The following is a 21,381-nucleotide window of genomic DNA, read 5'->3' as shown; positions in this document are numbered from 1 at the left end:
CTAATTGCTCTGGTAATACAGGGTACCATATAGGCAGCTGAAAATGCATTAAATGCAGAACAAGCCTAAACTCGACAGAAAATTGACATACGACAGTATCTAATTAAGATGTTGTTATTTAAATCCCAAAATACGTGATAATGGTTTAGCGCATAGCTCCGACGGATCGTGGGCCTGCGGATCAAAGTTTGATGACCGCTTACTTAACCATTGACCCTGACGTTTGCCTGTCACCAAAGGCACGCTGGGTTTCTTTCGGGAGTAAATTAAAAGCCTCCATTATACGCATAATCATGTTTAATTGCACGTTGAGTGATAACGAGTAAAAATTGGAGCAGACGGATATGCAAAAACGAATAGCAAAAACTGAAAACGAATTAACGAGTTAGGGAGGTTCATAAAGCCACAACAATTGCCAAACAAATATTTCTACGCAGAAACGAGTTTACATTCCCATAGTTAAACTGTTTGCGTGTACAGGATTACACAACATATTTCATAATACACTCGAAAAAGTGACAAAAATAACAAAAAAACAGTAAAGTATATGACTTGGAACATATAGAAACGCCTTGGTGAAGAATAACACGCTATAGGCTACTTACAAATTGGCGTTAAAAGGGGGAACATTTTTACCTCATTTAGATCGACATTTGTCTCGTGGCTTAGAGAAGTCCATGAATTTAAATATTTTAACGTAGGCCATGTACGGACAAGTTAATATTGCATTTTCCTCATTTGTATTGAGTAAAAATATATTTTTTTTTAATATTTAAAGCAGTGGTTCCCAACTGTGGAAGAATTCCTTCCCAGGGAGGAATTTTAAGACTTAAGGGGAGGAATTAACTTTAATTTTTACACGTGATTTGTAAATAGACACATAAGCTCTGGAAATATGATCTGTAAAGTTGACAAAATAACAATTTTAAATGACCATTGTATGGTTTAGCATTTACTATGCAGTATATTAGCAAGGAATGAAAATGTTTCGAATTGATACGGCAGAAATTCGTTGAAAAAGGTTGGGAGCCACTGACTTGAAGCAAATACAGTATAAGAGATAGTTAAAATTCATACATTTTGACAGAAAGTAATTATAATTATGATTTTTAAATGCTAAAGAAACTAAATAAATTAACTTTTAAATTTTACGAAAAACTACAGCTGAAAAAATGGCACACATAAGCAAAAATATTTCACTTGGATAGTAACAGTAAAAGGCGAGTAAACAGAAAAATGAAACTGATAAGTATAGAAGTACCTTACGCGTGAACCGTAAACTACATGTGACCAAAAATCCGTAGAAAAGGCTTCAAAATTTTGTCAAACAAGCGCTGATTCAGAACCAATCGAAAAAAACGCGTTTGACAGAATTAAGTGGCTTTTGTACAAAATGCAAAAATTGAAAATTGGAAAGGTTATAAGGCCAAATACAAAATAAACTGAAAACTCTGCTTCTGATTATTATCATAGCCATATGTGCGTCTTAAACTAACATACACACAGATGATAAAATGCACAAAAAAAACATTTTACTTCAACCAGATCAAAACGCAGTAAAATCTTCAGATTCCATGTCGTCGAGCGAAGGGTAAAGAGTACCAGACGTCGCATTGCTGTCCTCCGCTACGTCCATGCCGATAAGTTCCTACAAAAAACGGTTTGTAAATAGCTTAATATTGCGCTTTATGGGCAACCAAAACGTGTATGTGAATCATTAATGTGATTATTTGGTATGTGCAAAAAAGCAATCATTTGGGGTGATATGTGCAACATGCAAAAGTTATAGCTTAGATCATGTTTTGAAGCCATCGTCAGTGCTAAAATTTAATGCTGATTTTTGGTTTTAGGGATTGCTTAAGACACATTGAGGGGTGAATGTTGAAAAATATTTGTATTGTGATAGTTAAAACAAAAAAAAATTAACCTGACACTGAAATGGACTGTGCACGAAAATATGTACACTATGTGAATGTAGTCCGAAAAACAGTACGGCAGTGATACGACATTATGTTTTGTTTCCTAAAACTGCTTCTGGTTCAGGTAAAAAAAGTAAAAAGGCCTTTAAATTTCTTCAAAAAAGTGAAAAAATTGAAACGATATCTCATTTTGTATTACAAGGTAATATAGGCGAAAGGTAATTAAGTAACCTAAATTGGTGTTATTAAAGTCTTTCCATTTCCATGCGACAACCCAACGCATGAATATGTTATTCTTGATTTAAAACAGCTTATTGTTAAGTATAATATTTTGGTTCTATTTTTAACACAAAATGGGCCCCGTCAACATATAACTAGTATTCGAAAAGGAACCAGAAAAAGTCTTTCCGCATCGGAGCCCTGTTATTGGCGATTTGTACATGATCAAAAGGCTAAAACCCGGAAGGCTTTCACCCTGTAAAAGGCGTAAACCCTGTATCAAAAATGCCTGTACATTTACGTAACTAATTAGAATTTTTAAACACTTACATTTTGACCCTAAAGTTAGTCAGATTGATCATTTAAGCACGAATTAGCGTGCCATAGTTGAGGTGCTGTGATATAATTAATGTCAAGCGATCAATGGGTGAAAAATGCTTGAGAGTATTGCAGTGATTTGAGGCATGTTTTACAAATACCTTTTCGAAAACAAACTACCCCCTCCAGAAAGGTCGATTGGGGGTAAGCTACTGATGGGGGGCAGATCACCCAAGGGTGAAACGCGCGTTCTTCCGGGGCGAAAATGCGGGGTTGTTTTCGCGCGTTTAAAAAAGCTTTGCTGAAAATTAATTTCTAGTGTTGACCAGTTTCCAAGTAGAATTTCTCAAATTGAATTTTAAATGATAAATTTAAGCACGCCAGGCCTGTAACAGGCGTTATAGTTTAACCTTTTCCCAATACTACATGTTAATATTAGACAAAAATTTGTTTTGACTGGGCGTATAAAAAAGAAGACCGCTATGAAACAAGCAATGTGTAAGCTTTTATATTGAACACACTTTTTTGCAAATGCTTCAATAATCGCATTTTTTGTGTCTAATGGTTTGCAACACTCCTACAACCCATTTATTGTGATAACCTTTTTTATATCATGCGCATACCATAGCCTACATGGTTCTGTTTCGAAGTGCAATGCGAATCGAGCGATAATTAGGTGTTTCTTTCAGTGAAAACATTTTGAATCACCAAAAAGCGTTTGACTTACTGAAGGATCTTGAATCAGTTTTTCCGCAAGACCCGCAGTTAGCAGGTAAATGTCTGGACGGTTGCGTGGATCTGAATTCCAGCAGCTCTCCATCGTAGTAAACCTTTCGAAAAAAACGAAGTCACAAACACTGGTCTTTCACATGCTTTTGTGTAGTACATGAGAATTCGTAAAAACAGCAAAATTACATACTAGTTATGAAGCAAAAAACAGCTTGGACTGTAGTAAGTATATTTCATCATTCATATTTTTTCTTGGGCCAACGTTTCCACTTAGTCTACACATTATCACCAGTTGAATTACTTTTAACTTGGGCAATTGAAATCGTCAAGTTAGGGCAATATTCTACTCCCTTTTTCCACGTGATGTCGCTCGTACGCCAAAAAAGTGTAATTTTACATGTGTCAGATTAGGTAAGGTAAGCACTGGCCTAAGGCGCTTTACCCACATAAATATATTTAAAAAGGGCTTGATACTTTTACATATGTTTAAAAACGTAAAATTGGTGACTTCCTAGGTTTAAAATACGTAAAAAAAATACTGACTAGCGGACCGATAGCCGGATGATAATTTTCAGTTTAGGATGGTTACTTTATGAGAATCCGTTGTACAGAAATATTCTGGTAGAACGAAAGTAAATTTTGTTCTATAGAATTACTACGATAGGATAGGAGACCAACGAAAAGTTGCTCGAAACGCAAAATGTATGATTATAGAAGAATACAAATTTCAACCTATAACTTACATGCTTTCAGAACAGCCGCTGGGCCGCTGGAGTCGATGATTGTTGCTTATGTGGCCGAGCAGATCCGAAACTGCCACTTCTTTGTACGGAGTATCACCGCGTGATGCAATCTCCCACATTACAACACCAAACGACCATCTACAAACGGACACAAATATGAGGGGATTGGAAAATTAAATGAATCTGTAATGCAAGTTCGTGACCTCATGTGACGAGAAAGTAGACTATTTTAGTTTAGATTTAGAAGAACTGCTTTGGGTCTCCAAAACAGTGACCTGCCTTTTTTAAAGACCTGATATGACATCGAAATCAATGAAAAACCAGTGCCGTAAAAACACGGCCAAAGTTTTGCTTTCATATACGAAGGAATAAGTTAGTCTTTTTTTGTGCTTAGCAGTGGTTTAACAAACTTTTGTTTGCTTGTTCTGTTCTAAGTCTCAGAAAAAAGTGTATGTGCCCAGTTTTAAAACGTGGTAAGTTATAAAAATCAATACAAACAGTTGTTAAACCACTGCCGGAAAAGACATTTTCGCTTTTATGCAATGACAAAAAAACAAGACTAGTAATCATGTAATTCAGCCATAAAAGCAAAGGTAGATTGCTTTGATTTTTCAATTTCTGTTTCATGCCTCCAAAGATGTGAACAACTCCAATTGGGTCCTTTATTCCTTTGACAAAACCAAACGCAGACGTCCCGTAATACAGAGTTTGGTTTTTCCTCTTTTTCGCAACAAAGGATCTTAAAATTAGAGATGTACCGAATATTCGGTTTGCCGAATTTATTCGGCCGAATCGGCCTCGTTTGCAAAGATTCGGTTTCGGCCGAATAATTTGTTGCGATTCGGCCGAAACCGAATCTTTTACGAAGACACATTTAAAGCGTTAAACGTGCCTTTTCTGCTTAGTTCCAACGAAAATCGCCTCAATCATTGTATTGTTTAACACGTTATCGCTTTTCCCACTACAGACAAAAATCAGTAATTAATTGTCGGGTTGGCAATCATGCTTGAAGCAATGTTAAACACCACAGAACAAAAATAAGGACGAAACAAAACCATTTTCAGCTGCTTGGCTGTTAAATAAACTTACGTTTTCATATCAAACACGTAGGGTACGACTTCGCTTGACGTCATAAATGATTCGGTTGATTCGGCCGAATTTATTCGGCAAAACCGCCGAATATTCGGTTTCGGCCGAATCGAAATTTTGCCGATTCGGTACATCACTACTTAAAATCACAACTCAACCTTTGCTATTGTTTTGCACAAACAAGGAAACAGAAAGTGGTTTGTCTGTTGATTATTTTAATTTTTATAGTGCAATGATATAAATTAATCATCTACTTGCAGTATGCGTCTTTCAGGTTAGTGTATTGCGCAACGGGGTCAAAGGTTAACTCAACAAAATGTTTTGCAATCTTTTTTTGCAGATGCTTTGTGTACTGATGTCCGCGGACAAAAGGGGTTTTGATTGTCAAAGGCGAGGCACCGAAAGCTAACATTGCGTTAAAATACAATACACACGAAACAGCAAGGACCGAATTATTGCCTGTTGCTGAAAGAAGATACCATTATCAGTTGAATAAAGGGCAATTGATTTGGCAACGAACTTATGTTTTCAGGCGATAATTTTAAATTTTAATTTTGTTCATAAGTTCAATGACGAACATAACGGCCCAAATAGGCGCTAAAAGCACGAGCATTTGCCGAAACGTTTGAATAATAAAGCATTTCGCTTTTTGCGTATTTTGGGGCCGTTATATTTGTCATAAACTTGTGAATAGATCCGTGATTAGTGTTCCAAACTTTGTTCAACGTAAATAGATTCAAATTTATAACAAAACAGTGCAATAAATAAGTTTTAGTGCTGGATTTTCAGAACAAGCAATATTCTATTTTCTCTCGCCAAGTCTAAACGTTTTAAAACCAAAAATGTGAAATAGTTTTGACTGGAGACGCTGCATTTGATTTTTTTTACCTATTTTGAACAGTTTGGTGTTATTTTGCTGAGCGGCAACGACAGATAACATTCTATCTTCGCGACAACTAAAAACAATGTCAAGCATCAAATCAACACGACACTTGAAAAACATGGCTTCTTCACCCTTGAGTGCCACTCAACAAGCCTCAAGCAGTTTCAGTCTAAGAATATTCCCCTTTCTATTAGTTGCCGCATTTTCAAGACTCAAGAGAGGAAATTCACAAGAAATCCTGACTGCTTCGTGTAAACCCAACCGCAAGATATTTTTTGAAACTAATCGCGAACAGTTTAATTAGTATAGAATAGTTTAGTTTTGGGACCAATCGTTTACCAATTTGAACTGCGCCAGTTTTTTTTTTTTTTGAATAGTGTATAGCACCAACCAAAGATTGGTTAAAGTAAAATGTTACACAACCTGTCTTTTTGAATTTTTGCTTTGGACTAGAATGCATTTCCTGGTGTATGATCTACAATTTTAATGATGAAAATACCGGTCCAAAAAGACGTAAAAATCGACATGATTTATTTTTTATATCTTTTATAAGCATGTCGCTTTTTACGCCTATTTGTGCCGTTATTTTCATCATTAAACTTATGAACAGATCCGTATACAGTGGTCCACAATGTTTACTAAGACTGTAAGTAAGCATATATTCGACATACACCTACATATCGGATGGTTTCGTGGACAGTTCTCCTTCTAAGACTTCTATGGCTTGCCACCGTTTTCTTTCATCAGGATCCTGCAGAAGAAATGTAATTCTATTTGGAAAAGGTGCTGGCGATGCTTATACGATTTATAAACATATATCTTAATCAGCAAATGTTTGATAGTCTCAAGCCAAAAACACTACATTATTGCTGTGTTTTTTTTCATTATTATACACCAACATAAAAAAAACTTGTAGAGCGTGTTCTATAAAGCAGTTTTAAAATGTCTTATTTTTTTTATTTTGGTATACCTAATTAGACAGTTACCAAAACCTACTTAACATGTCGGCAAATTTGTCTTTATGTAGTAGCGTTTGATGTACAATAAGTTTTGATAACGTGTATATTAATAGATCTACATTTTCTTTTACTATATATTTGTAAATCATTACTAAAACGATCATATGAATTCAGTTGTAGTCAATTTCATGTTTGAGCGTGTAAAAGTATTTTAAAGGCACCAAAAAAGCAAGTGAGCCTACTGTTAGTGTTATGCATTCCTTAAAAAGATTACTTTCTTTTAACACTTAACTTCCGTTTGCAATTTGCAAGAGGTTTAAAATTTACAATTTTGATACAAAGTAACAAAGTGATGTATGCGTCTGTTTTTAGGCTTGACGCTATTGGGACTTCCGAACCCAGCAAACAAACAAATTACTAGGAAAACACCCAGCAGTGGGGCACGTACACCTGTCATACAATTAATAATTAACAGGTGATAATGGGTTTCCACATCCACACCCTTAATGGCTTAATAAATTCTTGCGCTATAAGGTTAATATGTAATGTAATCGTATATTCTTCACAGTATTTAACGTAACAGGCTTGGAAAGAGGACCGAAATACTTCAATGGTGTTCTTTGTTGACTAAAGATTGTTTTTTTCCAGTGAAAAAGTGATTTATTGTCACTAAGTATGATGCGTTCGACTTTCATTCGACCACAACAGTACAAATCTAAGACTGGGCACCCATTAGTATTGTGGACAGCTTAAATTGCACATCATTACGGACAGGCCTATTTAATTAGCGCATACGACACCCAGTGTTGGGAAAAGTTTAACTTCAAAATACGGTTAAATTTTGAATATAAATCACTCACTACAGTGAGGTAATTTTAAGCAAATACCCATACACAAAAATTTTATGGTTTAGACTTTTGATGCTATGATGTGTAATTTAACAAATTCTAATACAAACCATATTAAAACTGTCAAACAGGCCGCAGGTTTCCCGCCCTAAGCGGTATGTGGTTAAACTTATTTTGTCGATATTGCTTTCAGTGTATTTTTAATTAATTGTTATCAGTTTTTTTTTTAAATTTGTCAAACAACCGGACAAAGTCAAACAAAGACTTTTGTTAAACTGCCTGTAAAATGACTTTAATTCTCTACATTGTAATGTAATGGGTTATAAAAAAACGAACATTGCATAGCAACCCAGGGTTTAACTGGCTTAAGAAAACGAAAAATTTTCCAGGGGCATTTACCTCAACTTGGGAGACTTCATTGTTTTCGTAGTCATACAGTTTTGGGACCATGTCTTCATCCAACATCACAAATTTAGCCCGTAGATGGCAATGTATGATACTCCTGCAATACAAAACCAACAAATTAAGTCAATGTTGACCAACTCTGAAACTAAATGCCTTTTCTGTCGACCGAGACGATAGTTTCGCCCGCCGCTTGTATTTGCTTAATGATAAATCATGCAGCCAACGCATGCATAAGGTCTGGTCTTTTTTAGTGTTTAATACAAAAGCATGTACATGTTTCTTATATTTGGACCACAGGCTTAGGCTATATCAAAGCATTCGTGCGTTTTACACTCGCCCTGCGAAAGCTAGTGTTGAAAAATGCCAATACAGAATGTAAAGGCCGTTTAGCCCTATATGCAGAAATTAAACATCGGTTAAAACCTATATTTTACTTGTAAAAACCTAGGCACACAAAAACAACAGGGGAAAATTTGATCACTATATCTTGGGAAAAATATTGAAGTATGGGGACACACCAAGAACAATAAATCTTTTTTAGGCGCCTTTAAACATAATAGCCTAGCTATTATAAAAATTCGCATCAATACATAATTTTTAAGGACATTAACGTGAATGTAAACTGATTAGTTTGAATTTAGAATCCATATTTATTTACAGTTGAAAGAGGTATAACAAACGCTAATGTCCTTATATAGGCCTAAATCAAACTTAACAACACGGTTCGACTTTTAGCTATGGTAAGTTATTTATAGTTACTGTTGGCATTCGTGTTAAAGTTCAAGGGTAGACTTTATGATCACGTTTTTATTTATCCAGTTTTCGTTACAAAACAAGTGCCAGTCGACGAAGGTAACTTATTGACCGTGCGTCAGCGCAAAGTGTATTTAGTCGGCTGGTTTAGCTAGCAATGGGCGTCATATTTATGAGACATCCTTTTAATAATTAACACCACCAACAAAAGGCCTTTAAAATACCCATTAAGGCGTCCTACTTGTCCAAAATTGCCTGCAATCCTTCATACATCAGTGGAGTAAAAAACAAGACCAGTGTTTAGATGTGGGCCTAAAATTTGCGATATCTCGTTAGTTGATAAATTTGGTGTGTGTTTACTAAGCACTCCAAACTATGAACGGTTGATAACGCGATAAAGTGTTTTCCAAGTGGGCACTAGAAAGGCCACGAGTTTTGTTACAAATTGGCGCCAAAAATAACGTATAAGTTCTAACTGCAATCTTTTTGCCTGTATTCCGACCGACTGGATATATAACTTGCTATTTTTATTTCACAGTGGCAAAGCTAAGTTTGTGTTTTGTTGATCTGTTGTCTCACGTACGAGAAATTGTATACCTTTCCAGTACAACGACATTAATCCCTAAGTGTACATGCGCCCAAATTTTACCTAATTTTCCAACAATACGCGGTTTACGAAGCCCGAAACAACTTTTCGAAATCAAAACCGCGCACAGAAATTGGTACAGAAGAAACAAAAAAGATTATGCTCGGTGGGATAAAATTCAGTTATTCACAAGATTTTGTTTACTGCCTCTTTTAACACTTGTTTTAGTTTGACCATGTAGTGATAATTATTTTTGAGGGGACTATACAAATCATTTGAAGATAACAGGAGAAAACCCATACGGCCAGCGCAAAGGCAAACATAGCAGCACATTCTAGTTGCGTTCAACCAACTAGGTGTGGCACAGTCACAGTACTGATGCATTATAATTGGATGAATAGTCATGCAAACATAACGCACAAAAGCGTCACAATTTTAACACCAGTCAAACGGCATAGCTAGTCATTGTGTTCCGTCTGGAATACTGTTATCACATGGCGCAGCCCACAAAACTAGCAGAACCCCTTGGTCAATATTAGATGTATGCCTACTGACGCTATGCACACCGAAACAGTGTACCAACCCTGTTTGCACGTTAATTTATCTATCAGAACCCAAAACCGGCGTTTAGCTTCCTAAGAGAACAAAAAAAAAACGAATTGTTGCTTAACCAGGCAAAATCGTTTTTAACGTTTCTAGCAGTGCTACAAAAGGGAATTGTTAGCTTACGGAATACGCATATACGGTTGTTTAGGGGAGGTATATTAAAACTCGCTATTGTTGATATTTTTTCACTATAAAAGCCCAAGACAAAAGAGCAATCCTTATTTTCTCATAGAAAATGTTTTCATGTGGTGTAGCTTCAGCGGGTATAGCATTTGTGCCATCTAATTTTCCGGCTTAAAAATGTCAGAGCAACTGTGCTGCTACGATCTCTTTAAAGATGCGAAAACAGTCCAAGAACTAGAGGGGTGCTTATTATTGCGGGAGTTATAGCACATACTTACTTTGCGTGCAAAAATTGCAATCCCTGGCCAATTCCGTTGATAACACGTATCATTTGACCAGGATTTAAAGCATTAGGACCCTTTGATGTCATAAAATCACTAAGGTTTCCATTTGCCGTACTCATCAGGGCGTAGTGAATCTCATCTAAGAAAAAAATGACAGAGTTTTGCACTTTACGTTGTTGGTTTAAACATGTTTTGGTTTAAAATGACTCTTTTTTGTCAATAGTTTTTTGCGACTTAAGTATGTATAAGCGCGTGACTGATGTAGCCTCATATCACTGATGGCATGAGCATTTGCCGAAACGTTTTACCAATATATATAGAACCTCGGGCCTATCGAGTGTGCAGTGAACGCTGGTCTGCATTGACGCTTCAGGGCTGATCCCAACTATTCATCTATGTCTTAATAAAAGAGCTAGTTACGCTGTAACGTATTTTTGGGCTGTTATATTCCAAGTTTGACACTAAATACGGTCTTGAAAAGTAGCCCAGAGCGCTTGTGTATGAGCTATATTATGCGTCGTACCACAAAAACTGCATTAAGTGATTGATTTGATAATTCAGGCCTTTACCGAGCCTTATTTGAAGGTCAAAAACGCAATATGCACTTTCTTTGCGAGTACAATGCGTTGATTTGCAAAGGTTGTTGTCCAATTAGCAATTCTGTACATTGGAATTTCCCACTTACGCTATCATGTGAGTCACTAAATTTCACATAAACCAAACAAGCACTTGAAAACTTTGAGGTAACAACAGAGTTTTAACCTACTCGAGTCCGTGTGTGACCCGCAGAAGGGTAATATGTTGGAGTGCTCTTGTGAACAGGCCTCTTTCATCAAACCAATTCGTGCTTCAATACTGCTTTGGTCTATCGTTGTCGCAACTTTCAAACTAAACAATAACAACACTATTGATAGGGTATTGGTTTCATAATTTGCAGTTATTAGAGTAAATTATTACATATAATAATATGTTAACATTGTATTTTAATTTAAATACATGGATTAAGTCCATTTTAAGGTATATACAACCACACGACCAAAACAAAACACATTATTTTCTCTTACACTTCAACTTATTACAAAAACTAATATTGTTTTTTTTGTATTAGTAAACAAATATTAAATGCAAGCAAATGATAATTGATTCCGCTAAACCAGAGTTTTACTTGTTGTGATATAATGTGATACAAAAATACATCAAATATCATAGCTTACTTGATGGATTTCACAATAGCCTTTTGTGGCTGTCTGTCTATGCCATAATTGTGGATGGTTACCAGTTTTGTTTGGCCAAAGGCACCATCCTAAATGATAACAAATTTTTTTTATTTGACCAATTAATTGTAAAGCTTTATGTTATCTTTTGGCAAAATGAGTTTTGTGTTGTAAACTGGTTGCTAGAACAGTTTTATTCAATTACCTACATGTGCAGGCTACAATTAATGATTAACTGGAAGTTGGCACACACTGCATATCTGATAGTTAAACTAACACAATGGGCTCAAACAATACCAAAATAAACACAAAAGCAAGAGTTTTAACAGCTATTTGCTTTACTGCAATGGTGTGGGTGTATCTTTCTGTTCAACAAGAATGCTTGTTTCCTAAACAGCTGTTGATTAATAAATTGCTTTATGATTTTGCACAAAACATACAAACAAAACAAAAATAACTCAAAAACCAAGACTTCTACATTTGTTTATAGAATGAGATTGGGCAGAAATACAATACCCACAATATGCCATCCCAAAAGTATGTTAATCTTGACCGTCCAACAATTTTGTAACAAAAAATATAACAAATTGAACGCCAACCTGAAGTATTTCGTCAACAACTACTTCATTTCTGTCAAGTGCAGAACCATAATCTTGAACCACAATTTCACCATCAGCATCAACTTCTGGTGGTCGAACAGGTATTACAAGTGGAATGTTAACTGACTTATCATCATCATCTGATTCTGGTTTGTCATCTTCTTGAGGTTCAATATTTTCATAATCTGGGTTTTTGTTGACTTCTGCATACACAGCAGCTGCTGCAACTGCAGCTCCAACTGCACCAATTCCAGGACTAAAAAGTAGAACTTTATAACTATCAAATAAGAGTAAAAAATATTTTTCAAAGAAAAGAATTAGTCAATACATAAAATTAACATATTTCACCCAACTGACATTTTCAGTTCCTATGAAACCACAGGATAAAGTGTGATGAAGAATAAAAGTAATCAAAACATAACAAAGTGAAAATTATTTTCCACTTTTCAGTAATTCATTGACTTAAACAGTGTGATCATTAATGACGATGTTGTCTTTTGAAGGGTCTGATACTGTTTAGCATAATCACTCGCAGTTACAATTACATATTATAACATGGCATTTTTTTGACATTTTGTGTCAAATGCCTATAAACATGTTTGTAGCAAACACAACCGTGTACCCATTTATTTCGGAATGTTGGTCATCATCTTGACCCACTGAATCTGGTGGAGCTTCATTTTGCAATGATTCATATTCATTAAAGTTTGTTTCATTTACTTGATCATCAGAAACTTGTGACTTGTTATCAAAAGATGTTTCTTCTTTTGCTTCTAAATCATATTTTTTTATAATTATGTTTATAAAGAACTTTAACATGGTACATTACTTACCTTCAGGATCAGGATCTGTTTCATCATGCTCTTCATAAGTGAAATTTATATGTTGTGATGTACTGCTTTTTGGCTGTATACAAAGTGTACAAATCAAATATACAAATCTCTGTAAGAAATTAAATGTGCAATTGCTTACTGTTGCAGTGCAACTTGTGCTTTCAGAGTCCAACACCTCTTTTTCAATCTCATCACTTCGACATGTCTTATACACAAAATATGCTATGATGATGAGGCAAATTGCCAATGCTCCTCCTAAGGCACCAGCCACAGCATATAGTGTTGATTCTGGAATTCCATTTGATGGTGTAATGGCCACTCCGCCTGTAACACAAGTTTGCTGCTTAACACATGACTCTGCGTTTTAGAGGAACTACAACATGCTGAATTGGTTTGAAATTACAGGTGCAGGCAAAGCAAAAGCATGCAAAGAGAAATAAAAGTGTGGCAAAGTGAAAGAGAATTAGAAATTCATGCATGGTGATAGAGACAAAATGCCTTTGTAGCTCTAATACAGCTATGCCAGGCCACATTTCCAAAACCTGAAAAATAAAACAAAGTGAAAGTGCAAAATTGTATTTTTGGATCAGAACTTTGTGAAAATGTGTATAAGAAATGTTGAAACCATGAAAATGTGAGTGCCAATAAATGGAACCATGCTGATTTATGCCAAAATATAAGTAGTGATGTCTGGCCTTTCTTAAAGGCTATTGTGCAAGATATCAACATTTAGAACCAGTCCAAAAAACACTTCTTAGGCCCAAAACAATACATTTTTAAACACATGTAAAATACACATGGGCTTCCAGGTTCTATCCTTTAGAATAGGTAATATTGACAAAAAGTTGAGAAAAATAAGTAAACCGATACACACCACTTGAGCAATAGTTTTTCAAAAGAGGAATGAAACTACCAAAAATTGTAAGACATATTTCAGTCAAGATTAAAAGCATGAACAAATTATGTTGGTTGTAGCAATTTTTTTAACCTTCATCTGTGGTGGTGCAAGCTGTTTCACAAGTTGGGCAATCTGCTTGCGTTGGACAAGTAATAACTGTCCCTGATGAGGCTTCGGGATCAGTAGCTAATAGAGAGTTGATAATAATAAAGACTTGTTAGTACAAAAAGTTAGGCATCTGGGGTCTTGAAGGAGTATACACTAAGCAATAAATTAATATAAAAAATGCATTAAATTTTAATCTTGAAATTTTAATTATATGATCATATCATAGTCTATATTATAAAATGACGGTAGAAACCATGTAGATATAAACAAGCATTGGTAGTTTTTAAATGTTGGTTTGTGAACTACTATGCATTAAATATATATGCTGAAGCATAAAACAAAAATGAACCTTTTGTGGTTTCCAAACATGATTCACATGTAGGGCACATTGTCCCTGGGTGTGGTGTTGTGCTATTGCCACTACCTGTAATACTTTGGTGTGTTAGCATCAAGCAGCAAAAAAAAATGAGTCGTTTTTTACGAAAAGTTAATACTAAATTAAAGTCAGGAATTTGTAATGCAAAGAATGTAAAAATTTTTGCAGTACGTTAGTTATTATAACTTATTGAGCATGCTAACAAAGACGAAAACTTTTACCTGGAGTAGTTTCAAGACATGGATCGCATGTTGGGCAAGTTATTGGTTGTGGTGTGGTAAAGCTATTATCTGTAACTGTATGCAAATACTCTAATTGCACACATAGTGTTGGCCAAAAACAAGTGAAAAGAGCAAGTAGATTCACGAAATGGAATAAAACAAAGCAAAAAAAGTTCTATTGCTAAAAATATCTGCACATGCAAAAACAAAATCAAAATAGGTGTTGAATGTAGTATAAAGGGACAGTAAAACTGATAAATTTTACTTTAAAACGTTATTTCTACTAAGAAATTGTAAATTATACGTATAAATCAAAAACTTAATATATCTTATCTATGCCCATGTGTGAAGTATCAGTGCAAAAAACGTAACAACTTTTATATTTAAAACCATAACTTGCTGTGTTTTTGTAAAACTATTCAGGTTAGCTGAAAAACATGCAGAGTCGAATTTTTAGAAAACAAACTATACACCTTGTGTGGTTTCCATACAAGGGTCACAAGTTGGGCATTCAGTAGCTGCCTCGACCGTCGGACAAGTTATTGTTTCAGGTGTGGTTACACCTAGAAAAGTGGATCTCAACATTTTGTTGCTACAGTGGATCAGACACAAAGATGTCAATATGACCAAGAAACAGCCAATATGAAATAAATTAAACTTAAATGATTTTGTTTTATGACAATCAGTAGGCTTTCCCTTAAAATTAATTTAATAAATATAAGTAATGTTGTTCCCACATTGTGTTCTTATATAGCTTTCACAAAGATTTTATGAAAATAGTTGGCAGTTTCACTGCGTAAAAACTGGTTAAGTATAAATTTTACAAACATGATAAACAGTCAGAAAGGAATCAGAAATAATAGTGGACAATTACTATGGCCTAATGAGACTTTGCTAATGTTGAAATTGGTTGTGAAAAGTGAAAGGTTGCCGATCCCTGGCTCGCATGCATGAAACAAAATGTTAGCATGCATAAAATACAGTAAATCTTTTAAACCTTGCGTGGTTTCCAGACAAGGGTTACAAGTGGGGCATTCAGTGGCTGTCTCGACTGTTGGACAAGTAATAGGTTCAGATGTGGTACCCCCTAGAAAAGTCAAGTACAATTCATAAAAAATCTGCAATGTGTTGCTTAAGTGATGTAGCGAAATTGAGCATATGATAAGCAAAACTCATTTATAATGCAGCACAAGCATAATCAGAATGTATTGTATCTAATATTGTAACAAAAACTCTTATGGTACAAAGAGGATACCACTGTTTTATAAAAAAATTATTCAAATGACATAATTATAACAATCAAAAGATTTTTAAAATCATTAAACCTTGTGTGGTTTCCAAACATGGTTCACAGGTTGGACATTCGGTAGCTGCCTCAACCGTCGGACAAGTTACCGGTTGAGGGGTGGTATCCCCGGCTGCAAATTTGGTGTTTTCAATAGTTACGCTAGCCATTAATAAAACCTAATATTGCAAAGTACAATACCAGTTGAAACTGTTGTGAATTCGCATGGAGGACAAGTAGTTTCTGCACAAAAACTGGGGTCTTAACTACATGCTTTACAAAGAAAAAGCAATGCGCTAACCAAAATCCATTCTACAAATTTTTGAATTAATAGCAAAGAAGTAAATGTTAACTCTTGGCAAATAAAGCATTAATACCTTCCTTTGGTTTGGGATGATTATAACTAATTCTAGACACTACACCAGCACAAAAATTGATAAAGGTAGATTGCAAAAAAGTTGTATGACCAATTTATGTTGTAAAAGCATAATTTTGTTGCAATATCAAATGGAAAGTGTTTGATGGTAATCTACTGTTATGTCAAATGTTATGTTCTTGGATGGCACAAGTTTGTTGCTATTAATTACAGTTTAAACCAGATAATATGAAGTAAACTTAACAAACACAAACAAATTGTTTACAAAATCTTATTAATAACAGAAAATAAATTGTTTGAAGAATATAACAAGCCCAGTAAGGTAAAACTGGACAGCTAAGTTTTTGATTGGCAGGCAAAACAGGAATAAGCTATATACTATTATTACCAGCAGTGGAAGCAGTGGTCGGTTCTGCGGTAATAGTCGTTGATTGTGTGGTCACTGTTTGCCAAATATAGATATTTTAGAACTTGTCAGCAAAATTCCAGAAATGGGTTGAAAAAAATAAGATAAATTCTAATTTAATTTCATAGTCAAATCCTGATGCAAAATTTGCTTTCTTAGAACGAAAGAATACATGCAAAGGAAAACAAAGAACAGAAAAACATTTTTATAGCTGATCACTACTTGTCAAATGTTTTCAAATTAGTATGAGTAGATTTCAATTACATACCAGTTGTTTGTTCAGGAGTGGTGGCTTCTGTTGTTGCTGCAATTTTACAAATAAACATGACATATACCGAAATATGTGGTAAATTGCATTTAAGTTGGTCACAGACTATATTTAATTGCATGGCTACAATAACTCCCAACTCGATTATATCTTGAGAAAAAATGGTTTATTGCACAAAAAGGTAAAAAATATTAGATACTTCAGATTCATTTGCACTGTAACTTTGTATTTTTAATAAATCTGGCAGTTTTGCAATACTGATGTCGCCTAACAGGTTGGATAAAGAGCAAGTATTTTGACATACTATGAACAGTTTCTTCAAAAGGATGATGCTTATTAAAGATTTAGTTACACAAAGAAACAAACATAGCACATCCAGTGTAAAGCAATTTTTTGACAAATTGTTTCACTTATTTCAATGTTTCTTTTTTTAAATTGTGTGTTTCAGAAGGTATCAATAGCTCTACATGAAACTTACACTCTGTGGTTGCTTCTGGTGTGGTTGGTTCAGGAGTGGTTGGTTCAGGAGTAGTTGGTTCAGGTGTGGTTGGTTCAGGTGTTGTAACTGTTTTAAGTTAACAAGCAATGCAAAGCCACACTACCCACCCAATCAAGCCATTATATACAACAAGAAACAAAAGAAGAAAATGCAGAAAGTTTTTGTCTCAGCAATAAAGCAGTTCTAATGTGAAATTCGAGTCCTTATTTTAAGAGAGGTGCATGGTATTTTAACTACATAGTCAATTTGGTAATCGCATCAATCAAAAAATGTCCGATTTATACCAGTTTAAATTTCCACATTGGAATTTTTGCAAGTGTTACCAGGGTTGCAGTAACTTTAAAAGCAAATATTAGTTTGGGAAAATTTCGATATTCGACATGTTGCTTTCACAAAATGCATATTACTATCAGCATTTTACTTACCAATAGGTATAACAGTTACATCAATTATTACAGCAGAAGATTCTCGATTCGTTGAGGTAGATTCCGCATTCAAATTAATGGCTTGTATCTAAATTTTAAAAAAGCGGTAAAAAGTTTGAGTAAGTAATAATAATAATAAAATTGTCCTACCGTGATTTGACTATCTACGGAAAATGTGGTGACAGGAGTAGGTGACTTAAAAATATATCCATCTGATGAGACTTGAAAGTCTGGAGGAGTCACAACATAAGCAAACATAGGCTGCAAAAATGCAACAGAAGAGTTTCAGAAACTTTCATTATTAAAAACAAAACTTCCCATGGTTAATATTTTATAATGTACTGTACGGAAGTTTTGTCACATCTTACGTTTGTTTCATCTGGATCAGTTGTGGTGACAATCAAGGGGTTTAAGCCTTCCTCATCAGTTGTAACAAATGCGAATGCATCATTAACTTCTTGAAGAAAGCCTGTAGTTGCACCAGGGGTGACTTCAGGTGGATTTGTGTCAACTCGTTTTACATGTACCTGTATTATTGTATAAATACAAAGCGTGGTTGTATCACATTTTCTTATTTCTTGCTCTTAATTCACCATCAGACTCCCACTATAAATTTTACATAATCAGCATTTTTCAGTTTCTCCACAATTCATTTTAAGTTTTGTTAACTCATTATTTCAGTGGTTTGTATTAACAACCAAAGACTATGCAAAAAGAAAATGATTTGCTTACAGTCAGAGTGGCAATTGAAGAAAGACCCAAAACAGTTTGCTCCGTAGCTTTAACAAGCATGGTAAAAACTTGACCATTAATGTCATAGGGCTTTATCATAGACAAAGCAGCTGTAGATAAATCAATTGCAAAGTAGTCTGCATAGTCACTTGGTTGACCTAGAAACAAATTATATCAGAATATTGGTCAGCACACTTTGAATAGTAAATCAGTTTTGCCTGAACCAAAAACTGCAGTAAAAACACGATTTTTAAATCATTATTCAAGTAGTAAAATGATATTTGATCTATAACCAAAATTAAATTACTTCACACAACTACTTCGAATTCACATGTTTTGGGTTAACCAAATCTAACAAGGCATAAATGTTGAAAAAATTAAAAAAAAGAAAAATTCAATGAAACAAACAAATTAAACTAATGATCTCAAAGCAACCTGAAATTAGTGTGTATCCGATTGAGGCATTAACTTGAGTGTCACCGTCAGTAGCTTGAATGGTGTTTGAGTCCACAAATGTCAACTTCGAAACAAAAAATAAATTACAATGGTACATTAGGATCTATTATAACATATCTTGTTATTGCTGATGCTAATAGAACTTTAATGTTGAGAGAATTAAGAAAAGGATATTGCAGACACCTCAGTTTTCCCTGGTTCCACTGTTGCTTGATAAAGTGGTGGAGCACAGCTAAGTCCAGGACATGGCAAAAACACTGGTGGATTATTGTCTGTGTCCATAACATTAAACACTACATCAACATAAGAGGTTTGCAGCCACGGATTTCCTATGTTGTCAACTCCTGTTGATGTAGCTGAACTAAAAATACGGCAAAACTAAAACCAAAGCAAATTTAACTTATCATTAAAGTGATTGTTAAATTATAAAACTTTCCTGTCAGCTAGAGGGTTTAAGTTTAAATTAGTTGTTTAAAGCAGTTGCAATATCACAAATATATATGGATAAAAACAACCTATTTTGTTGATTTGAGTAAATTTATAAAGTCAATTCACATATGATAACACAACATACACATTCATGGTGTATTGCGATTCCCTGTTGTACTCTAAAGCTGCCATTAGTTGAAACTTGGGTGAACTTGCAGAAGCAAGTTTAAATACATTTTCAGGTGATTGGGATATAATACTATAGTCGAGATTGGTGGTGGATTCCACATCTGTTGCAGCCACTTGAGCTGAGGGAATATCAACATTCAGTGGATAATTCTGCACAAGATGAAAAGAACAATGCTCTTCTAAAATGAAGAATTTCGAAAATAAAGTGTACACCAGAATATGTTTAATCCCATATTTGGCAAATTTTAACATTACAATTTTTTCCCGAGCCAATTAGTTTTAAGACTACATTAACACGACCTGGTGCTCCCATTGCCATATTCTTACATTTTATGTCGAAGTACATAGACAAGCAACAGAAATACACAAAAAAAATATTCCTTTAAGTCAATGGTCAAATACTAAATAAACAAATTGCACTTACATCATCAACAGAAAATGTATAACTTGATGAGTCAAACGTTGGAGGATTTTTGTTAATTTTGATTATCTGTATGTAGAGATCGTTTGGCTGTAAAATATGAGTTATGTTTTATGCTCAATATTATGTAAACTCCTGAAAATAACTTACTATGGGTATACCACTCGCTGTGATTACACATGTAATAACTCCTACAATGTTGTTTCCAGATGTTGCATCATTTCTTGAAATACTTGGTTTAACTTTTAAAGTTAATCCTTCTAAGAAGAAAAACTTATCTAATGTTGTATCGAGGCTCAGTGTAGAACTCGTGCCCACTGTGGTATTGTCATATGTTCCATAATCAACTACAGTTCCATTCGGTGCTTCTTCATATACAGATGGTGACCCACCAGATAAAATACACACCGCTACACAGAAAAGAATGACAATAAACTACAGTTTGTTAATAAATCCAAGATACTGTATTACCATTTGTTCCGAATGTCATGAAACTTAATAAAATCCATGCCAATGTAATAAAATGCATCTTCATCCACTTTTTTTCATTGTTCCAATTTTTAAACATTTAACTAAAAAAACAAAGGTGCGTTATACACAGGTGCTAAAACTATTACAAGTAAATCATCTAACGAACAATGAAAACTATGCCTGTCTTTAGCTCACATATTCTCAGAAGAAACACTATATCAATATCCAAAGCACACAAACCTGTTGTGAATAGTGTACATTGTTCAATAAACTTTGTGACAAATATATTCAATGCTTTACAGCTCGTTAGTGCCCTCTGGTGCTAATAAACAATGTTTACATTTAAATCAGGCTGTTTTAAAGCCTCCATGCATCTAGTATATTAAACACAAACTTTGAAGTTTAAGGTTAATGTGTTTGAATAAATGCATTGTTTTGTTTGTGCATTCCAAAACACAAAACAGTACAATATGCAAAAAAGGATGCAAAGGTGTATTATTAAAAAACAGGGTAAAAGTGGTTAAAAATTAGTGATATTTAGCCTCTAAAGTTAAAAAAGCTTTTATAATAAAATTGTTTACCAAAAAAGTGTAAATATGTCTGCAACTTTTCTAGTTAGCCTATTAGGACTGCAATATCTATCTCAAGTCTAAACTTACGTCACAAACTATAATATAATTTATATTGACAAAGGTTATGGTTTCAAAACAA

The 21,381-nt window shown here is 34.5% G+C and overlaps 1 protein-coding gene across 1 annotated transcript; it reads right to left on the bottom strand.

Moving 5' to 3' along the window:
* Positions 1-291: 291 nt before the first annotated feature.
* Positions 292-20,732, bottom strand: LOC145222547 (uncharacterized). The gene is made up of 32 exons (XM_080088688.1): positions 20,671-20,732; positions 20,350-20,609; positions 20,203-20,289; positions 19,735-19,928; positions 19,344-19,521; positions 19,140-19,224; positions 18,705-18,862; positions 18,341-18,499; positions 18,123-18,233; positions 17,973-18,060; positions 17,527-17,613; positions 17,049-17,084; positions 16,763-16,816; positions 16,200-16,241; positions 16,039-16,131; positions 15,711-15,800; positions 15,187-15,276; positions 14,714-14,788; positions 14,466-14,540; positions 14,099-14,194; positions 13,250-13,434; positions 13,111-13,183; positions 12,900-13,050; positions 12,278-12,533; positions 11,679-11,767; positions 11,231-11,352; positions 10,459-10,603; positions 8,107-8,209; positions 6,578-6,651; positions 3,929-4,066; positions 3,184-3,286; positions 292-1,648 (listed from the first exon to the last, which is right to left on the bottom strand). Exons 1-32 carry the CDS (start codon positions 20,726-20,728, stop codon positions 1,547-1,549), a joined length of 3,657 nt encoding a protein of 1,218 aa, XP_079944814.1. The 5' UTR covers positions 20,729-20,732; the 3' UTR covers positions 292-1,546.
* Between the last annotated feature and the right edge of the window lie 649 nt (positions 20,733-21,381).

The sequence above is a fragment of the Phallusia mammillata genome, chromosome 4 (genome assembly GCF_965637545.1).
Source record: "Phallusia mammillata chromosome 4, kaPhaMamm4.hap1.1, whole genome shotgun sequence".
In the NCBI taxonomy this organism is placed as follows: domain Eukaryota; kingdom Metazoa; phylum Chordata; class Ascidiacea; order Phlebobranchia; family Ascidiidae; genus Phallusia; species Phallusia mammillata.
The sequence above is the reverse complement of the archived record's forward strand: the minus strand, read 5'-3'. Positions and strand labels throughout refer to the sequence as shown.